The sequence below is a fragment of the Watersipora subatra genome, chromosome 3 (assembly GCF_963576615.1).
Source record: "Watersipora subatra chromosome 3, tzWatSuba1.1, whole genome shotgun sequence".
NCBI classification, from domain to species: Eukaryota; Metazoa; Bryozoa; class Gymnolaemata; order Cheilostomatida; family Watersiporidae; genus Watersipora; species Watersipora subatra.
The window spans coordinates 46,681,202-46,694,852 of NC_088710.1; the positions used below are offsets into that span (position 1 = coordinate 46,681,202).

Below are 13,651 nucleotides of genomic sequence, written 5' to 3' on the forward strand. Positions count from 1 at the left end.
GAGCTGCGAATATAAAAAGTGTCAAGCCTGACATGGTGGCATGTAAACAAATAGATAGAAAGGCCCACTACCCAAGGGGAAGGGTGAAATAGAGGTCGCGCTAAGGTCATGTCTGTTCAGTCTATAATGCCTTATCATTACCTATCGTTTCAGACTACTACAAGAAGATACAAAGATAATTGCATGCCATCTATGAGATAGCAAACAAAGGTTGTAAAGTTAAGCTCTGAGTCATTAAAAAACTACTCTCTATTTGACCGTATCACAACAACGTAGCAGAGTTCAAGCTCAACGCTAATCTGAGGTCATGACAGAAATGATGGTATGACACTGCCTGTCAGCCCTTCAGAGTTGAACTGTCTCTCATAAGTGTTTGCAACATTAGCATTCAAAGACTCCTAGTGCAACATATTAAAGTAGGAAAACCGGTCGAACAAAGTCAACGAGTACAAAAAATTACGCGGTATTGAAGCATTTATTCGATGAGTAAATAAACTAGCATTGGATTGAAAATGGTCACGCTTCTTATTGTGCATGTGAACATCGTCTATGCGTGTACAAATAAGACAGACCATTAGATCTAACACTTCACTCCGAGCTCCCTGTGACTAACCAAGCGTGTATCAAATGATTTAGATTAAACTAATTTTCAGACAAAACTGTGGTTTGCAGCTAATACTGCTATGACGCAAAAGCTTCTATCTAAAAAGAAACAGGCGAGGTGAATCAGTGGGCTACTTACATGGAGAGATTGATTGTTCTAGCAGTGGATGACCACGTTTTACAGCCTGAGTGTTAGCGCTATGACAGCTAAACCGATGGCAGCCGCTACTAGCCAGGCAGATTGCTTGTTCATCAGACGGTTTTCAAATTCTTCCGCTACTCCCAAACCAGGCCTACTATCTATAACCTCTGCGATCTCTTGCAATCTGCGTGCAACGATCTCTTCCTGAGTGAGCCGTTGAGCTCTAACAACGTGCGGATCCATCTGGTTTGTATTTGTTAAGAGGCTATGCGCAAGGTCGTCTGGAATCTCAGCCACCCTGCACATTATTTATAAGCATTTGATGAATGATGATCTGCTGCCCGTTTCGATGGATCTTGGCAGTTAATATTTTTGTTAATTCCGGTCTTACTCGTGTTGTCCTTCTCTGCAAATCCTCGCTTATATTTAACTATGTAGTAGCTTCTACACTGTTTTTTGAACAATGTTCCTTCCTCAAGCTTCTGTAAACCTCAAGGTTTTGTTGTCGTATCAATTTCAAGTCTTGCCTCTTCAATGCAAATTCGCAATATGACTACTGTATAAGCAAGGTGAACCAGTACAGGTAACTGTCACGTGGAACAGATTCGCGCTCTGGCAAAGTAGAGCAAAATGATTGGTTGTAATCAGGCAATACGCATTATATTGGGCGGAGCTTTCATTTGGACTTTCCAGCTTATTATTAAGTTGCTGCGTTGTTGAAAAAACGGTGTTATCCGACAAACTATTGAGTCATGATTGTTATCGACACGAAAACGTTACATAAAAGCATGGCTAAAGAGGTCTATGTTTTTTAAGTGCAAGGATGCTGAACACCCTTTAATAGTAACACAGACTGAGCCTGCATGCAAATGTTTATTTGGTATGGTCTTAAACACGCATGAATGTTTTTTAGATAATACTGCCACCGCTGAAGCCATTTTTGAATATTGTTTAATATTTTATTTGCTGTGAAAAGACATTGCATTAATGACTGACTAATTATTTCCAATAACATGATTAGCCAAATAAACACCAGCATGACCTACTGCCAATGCCATTGAAGCATGTGCCAAACTCATGCAAAACCTCATCCAAAGCTGTTGTTATCACTTTACCACGAGTTGTTTATACATGTATGTAATTTGTTGCTATGATGTGATTGGCACAGTGTTATTTTCCTGTCAGAATGAGTTGTTAAATAAACCATAGCTATACACAAAATAAAACAGTCCTTTAAATTATATATATTATTGAAGAACACTGCAAAAATGCACAAAATATTTCTATATACCAAACAGTATGAGTCAAAAGGAATGGAAAAGAAACTTTCAGGACGGAATAATCTGTCAAATAAAAATGGCAACCAAAACAATGAGCAAACACAAGAAGAGCTAAAGCATGATCATAGAGCGATGTTTACAAAGTGAAGTGCAGGCGTATTAAGCCTGCGGAGAAATGTAACTATAGATTTACCTTTAACTGTGTAACTTGGAACTACTCAAATACCAGCAAGATAAAAAAAGGAGAACATGAGCAAAAATGATGAATAGGGTGTGGCGAGTTGGCCCCATCGCTAAGAGCCCCTTATCAATATTGAACTATGTGCGCACGGGTCCAGTTTTATCAAGCTGTTTTTAGCCATTTATTCTCAGGATTAACATTCACAGATTAACCACATCTTTGAAACTAAATTTGTAGAGAAAACGCGTCAATATTATTTTGTGGACAATAAAACAGAACGGATAAAAAACTAGTGATAGAAAACAGTTGAAAAATGTGTTAACAGTAAATAGACAAAAGCTTGGGGCAAAGAAGAGGCTGGGAGGCCAGAAGGCGATCCTATTCACACCCTCCATCAGTACAGACGGTGAGTAGAGCATCCTGAGCCTCGGATACACCATTGGCGGCAGCATGCTGAAGAAGCTTGTTCACTTCTCTGTAATCAACAACGGATGTAAAGAAATAAAGCAGAAATGACTCATGACATTAGAGTAGCCACCTCTGTGTAATGTTGCTGAGCTGTTTGTCATAGTCTTGAAAAATCAATTTCGTTATCAGAGGAGAATAAAAACACATTCCATTCCCATAACTGTTGGAGGTAGTCATTTAGGGTGGGCAACAAGAAGGTAATATCAATAAATTTAATCTGCTGTGGAGTATGATTGCATCAAAGTCTAGTGAGACGCCTAAAAAGCTTGCTATAGTCATGTTTACGATAGCCATGGTTCACTATAGCCAAGGTTTGATATAAACAAGAGTTGCTATAGACATGGTTAATTATAACTATAGTTTACTATAGCCAACCTTCCCTTGTGTTACATGCTACGAACTTTTGTCATATTTGTAGCATTTAAATGGTTCAAAACGTTGAATCTTTATATCTTCAAAGCGATTCAAACCTCCGTTTCAAGGGGGGTATTTTTGAAAACATCGTAGCAACTACGAAGTAATGCGTATCATGTAAACATCGATATTCGTATTATTACACAAATCTTTGCGATCGGAGGTTGGATTTTCATCATTTTCATTAGTGACGTCCTTACATCATCTCTGTTTTTAATGCAAATGTTTTAAAAATACTATCTTCAATATAAAAGATATTAACTCCGAAATTTAAAGAAAAATTTCTTACACGCTTTGACATTGACGTTTGACCGTAGACACATTTTAGGAGTGCCAGTCGCGATATAAATTGTATATAAAAGCGCAACAGACTAATATAGAAAATGCAGAGTGGTACGACAATTTCTTCGTAGCAAGTAAACTCATCAGCTACGAATAATTGCGAGTGGTGTGACCACTCCTACGTATCATGTAAATTTGTCCTCCTCATTCCTACGATCAAAACCACAACTTCGAAGCTCAAAAATTCGTAGCATATAACTCTAGTGGTTATAATGAACCTGCATGAAGAGATAATCTCCAGACTTGATAACAAATAGAATATAGCGCTATGCTTGTAAGAACCAGAAGAGTGCCGAACAAGGTTTATGAATTTACTGCAGATATACCGCAATTCGTTCTCTGATTTAACATTTTTTACAATAAATATTACGAGCAATCAATTTTAAATAAGATATTACAATAATAAATTAATCGGCAATAGCGAAAAACCCAATCTTGAAGCAATAACACACGAACGCGCGGCGCTATTATTAAACATTTCATTTCAATCATGATCAAAGCTAATTTAAGGCACGCATAGAATTAAACTGACGGAACACGGCGAGAGTAAGGAGTTTTATACCAGTAATTTTATACGTGCCCAGTCATGTAGACCTACCACACACAGTCGTTGCATAACGTTTTGCATATAGTCTGGCACATCCACTCCGGTGCCTGGATAATGACAGAGCAGCAACTAGTAAACGGCTTAAGGAAATTTACCTATTCATCAGTGAGGGCTCAGCCCTCTCTCAGCTGACACCAACTAACTTTTCTAACCACTCAACCGTGGGGCCTTTGAAAACATGTTTTTATTAGTGGGAGCAGCGTAGGTTGTTCTACCAGCAATCAGCAAACTCCCCCGCGTGACAACCCGTGACTTTCTCCTAATTCTTGGTGTCTCACATGATAAAATGTCTAGGAATTCTCTGATGATAGAGAAGGAAATAATCGTTTTGCTAGAACTTTGGAGTCAGGTGCTAACTAAGTAAATAAGGCTGATAACACCTGTTTGTTAGTATTGTGCAATGATTAGGGGTAGAAGAGCGATTTGAACAAATACATGGAACAATACGCTGCGGATGAGCAAAACATAAAAACAACGATAATAACAACAGAACCTTTGCTTTGCAGTTTTTGAACATTTCATTATTCTTGTGCAAACCCAAAATGAGTGCAGTGATGACTGATTGCTCCTGGTATACCAAATACAAACCTATCAGTTCAGATTCCTGACATGAACACCATCAATGCGTATAAAATTATGGTTTGAATTAACATTACCCGATATTACTGGTACGAGTCATCTAAGCTGGCAACACACAATATTTACCTATTAGCTAGGTTTAATGAACAGCCATTTGTAAACATGTAATATTTAATCCTTTGCAATCAGAGAAGGGCCTATGATCGAGAATTTCAGACATCATGAAAAGGAATATGAAAAAAGTTTGTATGGATGGCAAAAACTTGCGAAGGATGGCAAGAAATGGAGGCTGGGATCATGGATTAAGCCAAAATGTATGCAGTCATTACCAGACTGGCAGACTGATATGAGGATACTTATACCAATGAGCTAGTATCGGACATTCCGCTACTAGAAAATAAAATTTATGTTACAAAATATCAAAATATTTTGTACATTTTAGTTTTGTAGCAAGTGTTTGTACAAAATATCCAGATATTCTGTAGAAACACTTAATAGATGTTTATCCATGGACAGTATTAGATCGTTGGTGCCAAAAACAAGTAACAATTATATACTACATACAGTAACTGATTACAACATTTGGCCTGACTGCATTAGCTGAGGTTGATTATGAATGCATGCGGACAAACACACCTCGCCAAACTAAAGTATTATCACACGCTGTCCGTGAGACATTCTTTTCCACTCATAAATATTGTTTCATCTGTAGTATAGCATACCTAGAACCTAGTATTACATTCTGGAACATTTTATGGAACAAAACTTTACATAAGCCTAACAAGAAAACAGGAGAAAGCCAAATTTATGCGTAGTTAACAAGCTAGTAATCCAAGAGAGCGATCCAGAGTTGTCTTATCTACCTCGTTGTCCAGCCAAGTCGATACATACTAATAAGCCTTCATGAACTTTCATTGAAACTAGATAGGCCGGAGATATTCTACTATTAGACTTTAACCAAGGTCTGCGTCAGCCAACATGCAACAAAAACGATTGCTTGTTGTTGCAATAAAACAATACTATTATAGCAAATATGGATATCTTTGGGAATGATCACTCATCTGTGGGGCCTTTCAAAACATATTTTTATTAGTGGAAGCAGCGCTGATTTTGCCAGCAATCAGCATGACAATCTATGAATTTCTGCTAATTCGTGATGTCTCTTATGATTAAAATGTCTGGGAATTCTCTGATGAGAGAGAAGGGAAGAATCATTCAGGCTATATATATTTAAGATCCGAGAAATTTCTAACCTAGATAGTGATTCATAATTTTCCAAATTTTTATGCAAAGAAGCAATGACAAGGTGAAAATTCTAGTGGGTAATTTTAGCCACTTTTCGTTCAACAATTTCGACCCTTGTCTTATATCTTACAGAAGTATCAAATTCGATAGACTAGGGTATTTGTACGCTTGAACACAAAACTACTAAATAACAAATTGTGAGAGACAAATAACATTAGTTGCTTTTGGTCACATCCCTGAGCTATGTTGACAAGCTAACCAATCAAACACAAAGTTTGTTCAACCTTAGGAAATGTTTAGCGTACTGGCGGCAACATGTAAAAATATTACCTTAGCTTCGGATTGCTTATAACTAAATTGTTCACAACGTAAAAAAAATTCTATCTTGGTAACCTTTTTAATAACAGTAATCTTTGTATGTAAAATTGTCATCAAAGATCTTTGACGTCAGAACAGATCATTGTTAGCAATTAAATAAAACCAAAATTGCTGACGGTTAGATTGTTTTCTGATTAACAATCAAAACAGAATAATTTTATGAAAAGTAAAATTTGGTGATTAGGGTGTAAGTTCCTTACCAGTTGATATAGACACTTGTAAGGGTCAGATGAGCAGATTTGTAATAAAGACTGCTGGATTATTGGCTTATGTGTTACTCAGCCAAACATGAGACATACACCAAGTAGGCCTAAATTAAAAAATCAACTTTTGTAGTCATATCTCTTGCAAAATTGTAATGAATGTAGGTATTTGATTCAAATCTTTAAACAATAAACTTTAACGTAGTATTTGTTTATTTTAGGCATTGACCACTTAAATCAACTTCAAGGTGCAAACAAAAAGTTAACACTTCACATCTTATATATAATTTGTCCTCGTTTGTCTGTTTGTTTGTCCCTCAGAGAAACGAAGTTCTAATTTAATACGGTCTGAAAATTGGCATGCGAATTTCGTCGATACTCTTCCAGGTTTCAGGAACAAAAGGATTTTGAGGTCACCACCTGTAAAGGGTTTCAAAAGCAAAAACACTTTGAAAGAAAATGTTGCTATATGCAATTACGTACTAAGATGACTAATAATGTTGTCCAATATGAGACTTGAACCCATGACACCCGACTTATTAGACACTCTAACCATCTGAGCCAATCAGCCACCTTTCTAAAGCTCATAATACTTGTGCCCTCTTCCATAAGGTAAAATACATATTTCAAATTCTCAAGTCTTCAGAATACATCTAGACGTTTTTTGAAGGGTACATATTGTGAGCTTCATCTATAGTTTTTCATAAAACAGGGCAACATTCTTTAAAAGTACATCCAGTGATTTTGCTGTTAATTGAAAATGACAGCGAGTTTTCAAAGGAGCTAATAAATGTGGCAAAAGAAAAGATTTGCAGTCGAGAGAAAATCACCAGCGGATAAATAAAGTTAAAAAGTAAACCACATGCCAATTTCATAGAAGTGACTCAATCAACGTTGGGTTTTTCTGTTAATATACATATAAAATGTTTATCCATCAGCCTAAAGTTTAAATCAGGAACAGCCATATGATAAGCATAGAGAAATGAACAAATTGTTGTGCAATCACTCCGGAGCCAACATGATCTGCTATCAGTTGATTCAAAACAGCCCTTGCTTCACCTGGGCGATGGATTACACGTGATCCACCCAAATATGGTTGTTAAGAATCGTCTATTTGTTTAAATTTTAGTTGCAGTGAGCAATTTGTCTCAAATCCAAAAGAAATATTATGAATAGCCAGCTAGTCATACTACTGTAACAGGTTGAAGGTAATTAGATCCCATCATATGCTACTAGCGAATGAATCAGTACTAAGAACTGGCCAAGACGAATGAAGCCGGTGACAAACTGATGATTATTACTTACTTTAAAGATTAACTTACACATAATTTTAGTAGAGTTTATGAGAATGTAGCGGCATTATTTATCATTTACAATTGCTTCTGGTGTTTGAGGTGGTCTGACGACCAGAATGTTTCAATAATGAAAATCAACAATACTTGGTCATGGTTGAAACACTCGGAAAAAAATTTGTGCGAAATGATGTCACTAGTTGCTATCATTGCTATAGTTGATATCATTGCTATAGTTGCTATCATTGCTATAGTTGCTATCATTGCTATAGTTGATATCAGCTATTATGTTCAAGTTGCAGCGTTACGGGTCTCTTTTCTGTCAGTCTCTTTGCAACTAAAAACATCATAATTATGCTTTCTCTTTGATTGAAAGAGAAAGCATTCTGAGAACGCTCAGAATTGATCTCAGTGTTCTAATGACGATTAGATTTTGTTGATTTTAATCTTGAAACATCCTGGCAGTCTGATCATATCAAACATCAAAATAATCACAAATGATAGAATACCATAGATATATATACCTATATAGATCTATGTATATAGATACATATGACCTATAGAGGTATATATATCTATGTAGAATACCAATACTTTCTGATAAAATCAACTAACATTAAGTGTAAGTGCATTCTAGAAGGTGAGACGAACAACTCACTAAAACAATACTGACAATTACTCATTGTAGTTACAAGTACAGTATAAGTAAAACCAGTGACAACACGGAAACAACACTCCTGACATAATATGTGAGAGGCACTCAGTACCAAAGGAAGGAGTTGGCTGCTCTCGTTATTAACCAAACCAACAAATAATTCATAATCCACACAAGATTATAGTTGAAAGCGGTCAAAGAGCAGTTTGATAGCAGAAAATGTGAATTGAACAGCAAACAGGTTTACATTATTTTACACTTTCGGGAATAACAATCACCTTTGATAATTTGTTGAATTCACTAAACGAGTGAGTGATAGAGCTGAATATAACTTGGGAAAAAAGAGGAAAAACTGAATTAACGAGGCAATTAACTGACTGTATATGATATATAAAACTGGACTACAATAGCACAAGTTGAAATACTATCAACAAAAAGCACGCAATAAAAACACTCATCCAAATTAAAAACAGCCAAAATGTGAAGAATACTGGCAAAGCAGTTACTCACCCACTTGGGAGCTTATGCATGCCCTTGAGATGCCCGACAGCGAGGTTATGTGAGGCATGAGGGTGACCTTGGTCCGCTGCCATTCTAAATAAACAGATCAGGTAAATGTAAGGAAATACTGGAAGTGTCTGTACATCTGAAGCGATGTGGCAAGCTGGCAGGTCATCATAAGTTAGTTTCCATCAATCAAAGGTTACGAAGTCCTGCTGATGCAACAACATAAAGGGTTTGACTATTTCTCTTAAAGGGTCTCTCACATTAAATTTGAAAAGATGCTATCAGAAAGTATAGATATTTTTTTATCATTAGATATTTTATTTGTTGTTCCACGTGATCTGACTGTCAGAATGTTTCAAGATTAAAATTGACAAAACTTGATCGCAAATACAATGCTCAGAAGAACATTCTTCCTCGAAGATTATGTCGATAGTCGCACTTTCTTTTTGTCGCTATCATTATGACATCAGCTAATACGTTCAAGTTGCAGTGTTACGCGTCTCTATTGACATATATTGTATTTGCTCATGATTGCTGGATTAAATTTCAAATATAGCCTCAGATACAATATATTGTTATAGAGGTCGCAAATGATTTAACGACAGGTTGGTTAAAATTAGACTCCTAACGCTTTCCTCTAAATGGCGTGTAAACATATGAGTACCCGACAATGATGAGACCGTGTCTCTATCACTTATAAGCAATATGCACGACTATTGACATCATTTTTGGGGTCATCGGCGCACGTCTTTTTCTTCTGAGCAATTTAACTGCGACGAAGTTTGCTGATTTTAATCTTGAAGTGCCAGCAGTCTCATCACCAGAACAACAAACAAAATCTCAAATGATAGAAAAATATTTATACTTTCTGATAGCAACTTTTAGAATTTAATGTGAGTGACCCTTTAAGAGAGGATTAGAATTAAGTTTATAACCAACACAACTTGAAGTTGCCGCAGGAAAAATCTGTAACTAGTTGTTTTGCAAAACCAAAGCCTGATAGAGTATTCAACTAGGAAATTGTTGTGCGAAAAATATCAAGACAAAGTTTCTCTCTAATTGCTATTGATCATCAAATATTACACATACTTCCACAAAAAGCCATAATAAGCTGATCGATTATGCCTAAGGCATTCTGAACTGTTCCGCTCTAAGGTGAGGCTAGCATAGTAACATGGTTGTTGGAATGGTTGTTTACAATAATTGATTGCAAAACCAATACTCCTTAATTTATCCAAAACTCATAATTCTTTACAAGTTCAATGCGCCACACAATTCAAATCCAAAGTGAGACTCAAAAGCTATAAAAATACAAAGTAAACTACAAATGCCCTACGAATTATGGCAGAATTCAATGGTGCAGACAACTCCTGTTACAGACACATTTTGATATGAAAGTCATATGGACAGGCATGTAAGTATCGAACACTAAACTAGAATAACAATTTTTGAAGGTCAACAATTCAATGATTAACAAAGAATAGATGGCTGTAAGCAATTATATTATAAATTTGCAAAATTGGATTACAATTGGAAAGACGTTTATAATATTGGTTACGCAAGGAAAACCGAAATAAGAAATGGAAGCAAAAATTGCTTAAAAACAAAGAAACCTAATCAAGAGGATAAAATAAAACATAATTTTGTCACACAAAGAAAGCAGACAACTCTCATAAATTATTTTCTAGCGACACAACAATCCTTTCCAGCAACAACTAGTAGAAAAGTAATAAGCGACAGTCAATAAAGGGAGCAAACTACCAATTTATAATGTTATTTATAATATTAATCTCCATGGCCTTTACATGTGTAATTAATGTAATTACACATGTAAAGGCCATGTTGCACAAGTAAAGGCCATGTAAAGGCCTTTAATGTTGTACAATGACAAATTCTGACTAGTACGGCTATTATCTGAATGCTACATGTAATATTTGGCAACTACTACATGTAATATGAGCAATTTTTGTTCAACAAACACATAGCGGACTACGATAAGAGTTGTGGTCACGCTTCATGATATGACTACTCACTTGAAATACTGCATGGCAACTTTGTGATCTTTAGCCACTCCCTCACCTGTAGAAAAAATTCTTGTTACAATTCAAACTTCATTCAGTCTTGTTACAGTAATTGGAAAAATGACGATAAAACAACAATAAGTTATGCAAATCTTATTGAAACCTGCAAAAAAGCATCTGCATCTTTATTGTAATCTGCAAATAGAATGCCTGCACAGTTTGTTTGGCAGCTGTCCTCGATAGATCTTTAGCAACACTTTTCACAATCCACCAGGTTGTTAAGGTAGATGTGAAGCTTGCTACCATACACATAAAAGGTGCATACAGCAGAAACAGTATAAAGGTTAAAAATGATACTATGGCTGTCATGAGACACCGGCGCCTGCGCTAAGAATGGTAACATTACTAATAAAACCTCACAACAGTAGGTGCACCTAATTACATTTAGAGTGCTAAGGCACCCACGGAAGTATTTTCTTTTTTGTGTGTAACTGTTGATATACCGAGTACATGTAAAAATAATAGAAAGAAATGTATATGTTACGACATGAGATTCTACTAAAAACACTATACATAGTATAATTATATATATTATATATAACTATACTATTCATATATTATATCATTATTTTAACTATAATATAATAATCACCCATTAAAAGGACACTTGGATAGATATTAATTTTATTTACACTTTTCAATGCCGTTTGAGATAAAAAACTAAAACAAAAAATAGTAAAGTCAATTATGTGCATTGAAAAAAAAAGAATTTGTAAAGATTTATTATTGCATTTCAATTCACTGTTTGAAAGCATTTAGAACTACAGTAGACCTTCGGTTACGAAGTGGAATTCGACGGTTTTTCTGGCCCCTCATTACGGCGTTCTCCTCACCACATGGCATCAACAAAATTTTCTTTGAAATTCAAATCTGAACAGCATCGCTCGGTCTTTCTTGTTGAATTAGTTTAAAAAAGGTTTTAATACGGTCAGCTAAAATTTATAGCGAAAGCAAAGAAAAAGTGCCTAGCTGGAAACAGATAAGAAATGAAAAAATTAAGACGATGACGAAATTAAAGTTAATTTTAGTAAAATATTAAAGCTAATTTATAAGTGTTTGTGTTTAGTAAGCTAAATTGCAGATGATAATAACGAAATATGTTACTAACGTTACTATTTTATTACTAATTTCTAATATGTAAAGAACGCATATAAAATTTTGATGTTTTCACTGGGGGTTTGCATTAGATAATTACTATAGATTCCTATGCCATTCATATGACATTTTCGCCTTACGAGTCCAACATGAGAATGAATTAATGTCGTATGGCAGGGGTCCACTATACATCCAAATGTTTAATATTAATCAAACAAATGCCATTGGCTTTGTGAGCAAATAGTTTTTTTAATATGATAAGTAGTATCTCTTAGCTTATATTTCTAATATGACGTCAAAGCAGGATGTTCAATCAACGAATAATAATTATAGGAAACGCGGGTATCTATACAAAAACCAACCAAGAGTTGAAAGGAAAACTTACCAAACAAAGATGAAGATAGAAAGAGACGAAACGACAAATCCACAACATTAAGCTTGCAACCAAAATAAGCTTGTATCATTGTTAGTGTGTAACTCATATCATATCTCAAACAAATGATTCTGTAACAAAATAACATAAAAAATGGCACACAACAAAAAAGTATAGCATTATATACATGAGCAATAATCAACAAATAACAAATTAAGATGATAAAATAGAATGAACAAAAAGAAAATATAGCTAGCACTTGATGAAGGTAAGCCGTCTTTTTGTGAATAATGTATTCTAATGGTGATTAATATAAGTACAAAAAAACAAATTACACACTTACCATTGAGATAACGCTGGCCGAGAAAATGCTGCGCATTTGGTGCATTAGCAACATTAGCCACTAGTCTGAGCGAGTGAAAATGCATGTTGTCCATGTAGTAGTATGCATAGAACATGAACGCTGCCACTCCCAAAATGAAAAGTGCCTAAAAATTAAAGATATTATTCAAACTTGAAGAGCTCTAGAAAAAATATTTTTGTAACTAAATACATAATGTAAATAATGAAACAATGATAAAATGCCATATTCACAACTCAACACAATTCAACGCTTGCAGCAACAGGTTAAAATTTGGAAAGTACAAAAATGCTTCTCACTGACAATCTTTTTTGCAAATTAAAAATTTTTTATTTGCATTTAAAATGAAAATCAAAGCACAATAAATTTTAGATAACATAAATGTACACTGCGTGCAAGCTATTTGTATCTAGTCAGTGTATTTGAAAACTACACTCTCACGCGACGACAACTACACTAGACAGCTTTGAAGTTTTATATATATGAGACTAAAAATAACTTGAAAACGTTTTTTGTCAAAAACACACTCTAATTGGAAATTATAAAAGATGTATTTGAGGATATCATAAAAGCTGACTTGGGCGTAAGATCTACCTCAACGATGGTCATAAACCATGTTTGTGCTTTTTTCTTTCTAGCCAAATAAACTTTTCCACCGTATGGCAAATCCGGATTCCATTCGTCGTTTGGACCGGGTTGCCATCTTTCTCCTTCGTAGAGCTTCCTATATCTCGGAATAGGACCATGAATTGAAGATTGTCTAGGCGACTTCGCACTAGTCTCCATGTTGTTTACGAAGGGTGCGATCAATAAGAAAGTTAAAACTTAAAGCAAAACCTTGAATA

At 35.2% G+C, this 13,651-nt stretch overlaps 1 protein-coding gene across 1 annotated transcript; it reads right to left on the bottom strand.

Moving 5' to 3' along the window:
* Nucleotides 1–1,958: 1,958 nt before the first annotated feature.
* On the bottom strand, nt 1,959–13,598 carry LOC137390129 (uncharacterized). The gene is made up of 5 exons (XM_068076395.1): nt 13,401–13,598; nt 12,789–12,933; nt 10,930–10,975; nt 8,900–8,983; nt 1,959–2,681 (listed from the first exon to the last, which is right to left on the bottom strand). Exons 1-5 carry the CDS (start codon nt 13,590–13,592, stop codon nt 2,585–2,587), a joined length of 564 nt encoding a protein of 187 aa, XP_067932496.1. The 5' UTR covers nt 13,593–13,598; the 3' UTR covers nt 1,959–2,584.
* Nucleotides 13,599–13,651: the final 53 nt, after the last annotated feature.

Coding starts and splice junctions, on each gene's coding strand:
- LOC137390129 (XM_068076395.1), bottom strand. CDS start 13,592: ATGGAGACTAGTGCGAAGTCGCCTAGACAATCTTCAATTCATGGTCCT. Junction 8,984..10,929: donor GTTGCCATGCAGTATTTCAA/GTGAGTAGTCAT, acceptor CTGTTTATTTAG/AATGGCAGCGGACCAAGGTC. Junction 2,682..8,899: donor ATGCATAAGCTCCCAAGTGG/GTGAGTAACTGC, acceptor TGTTGATTACAG/AGAAGTGAACAAGCTTCTTC.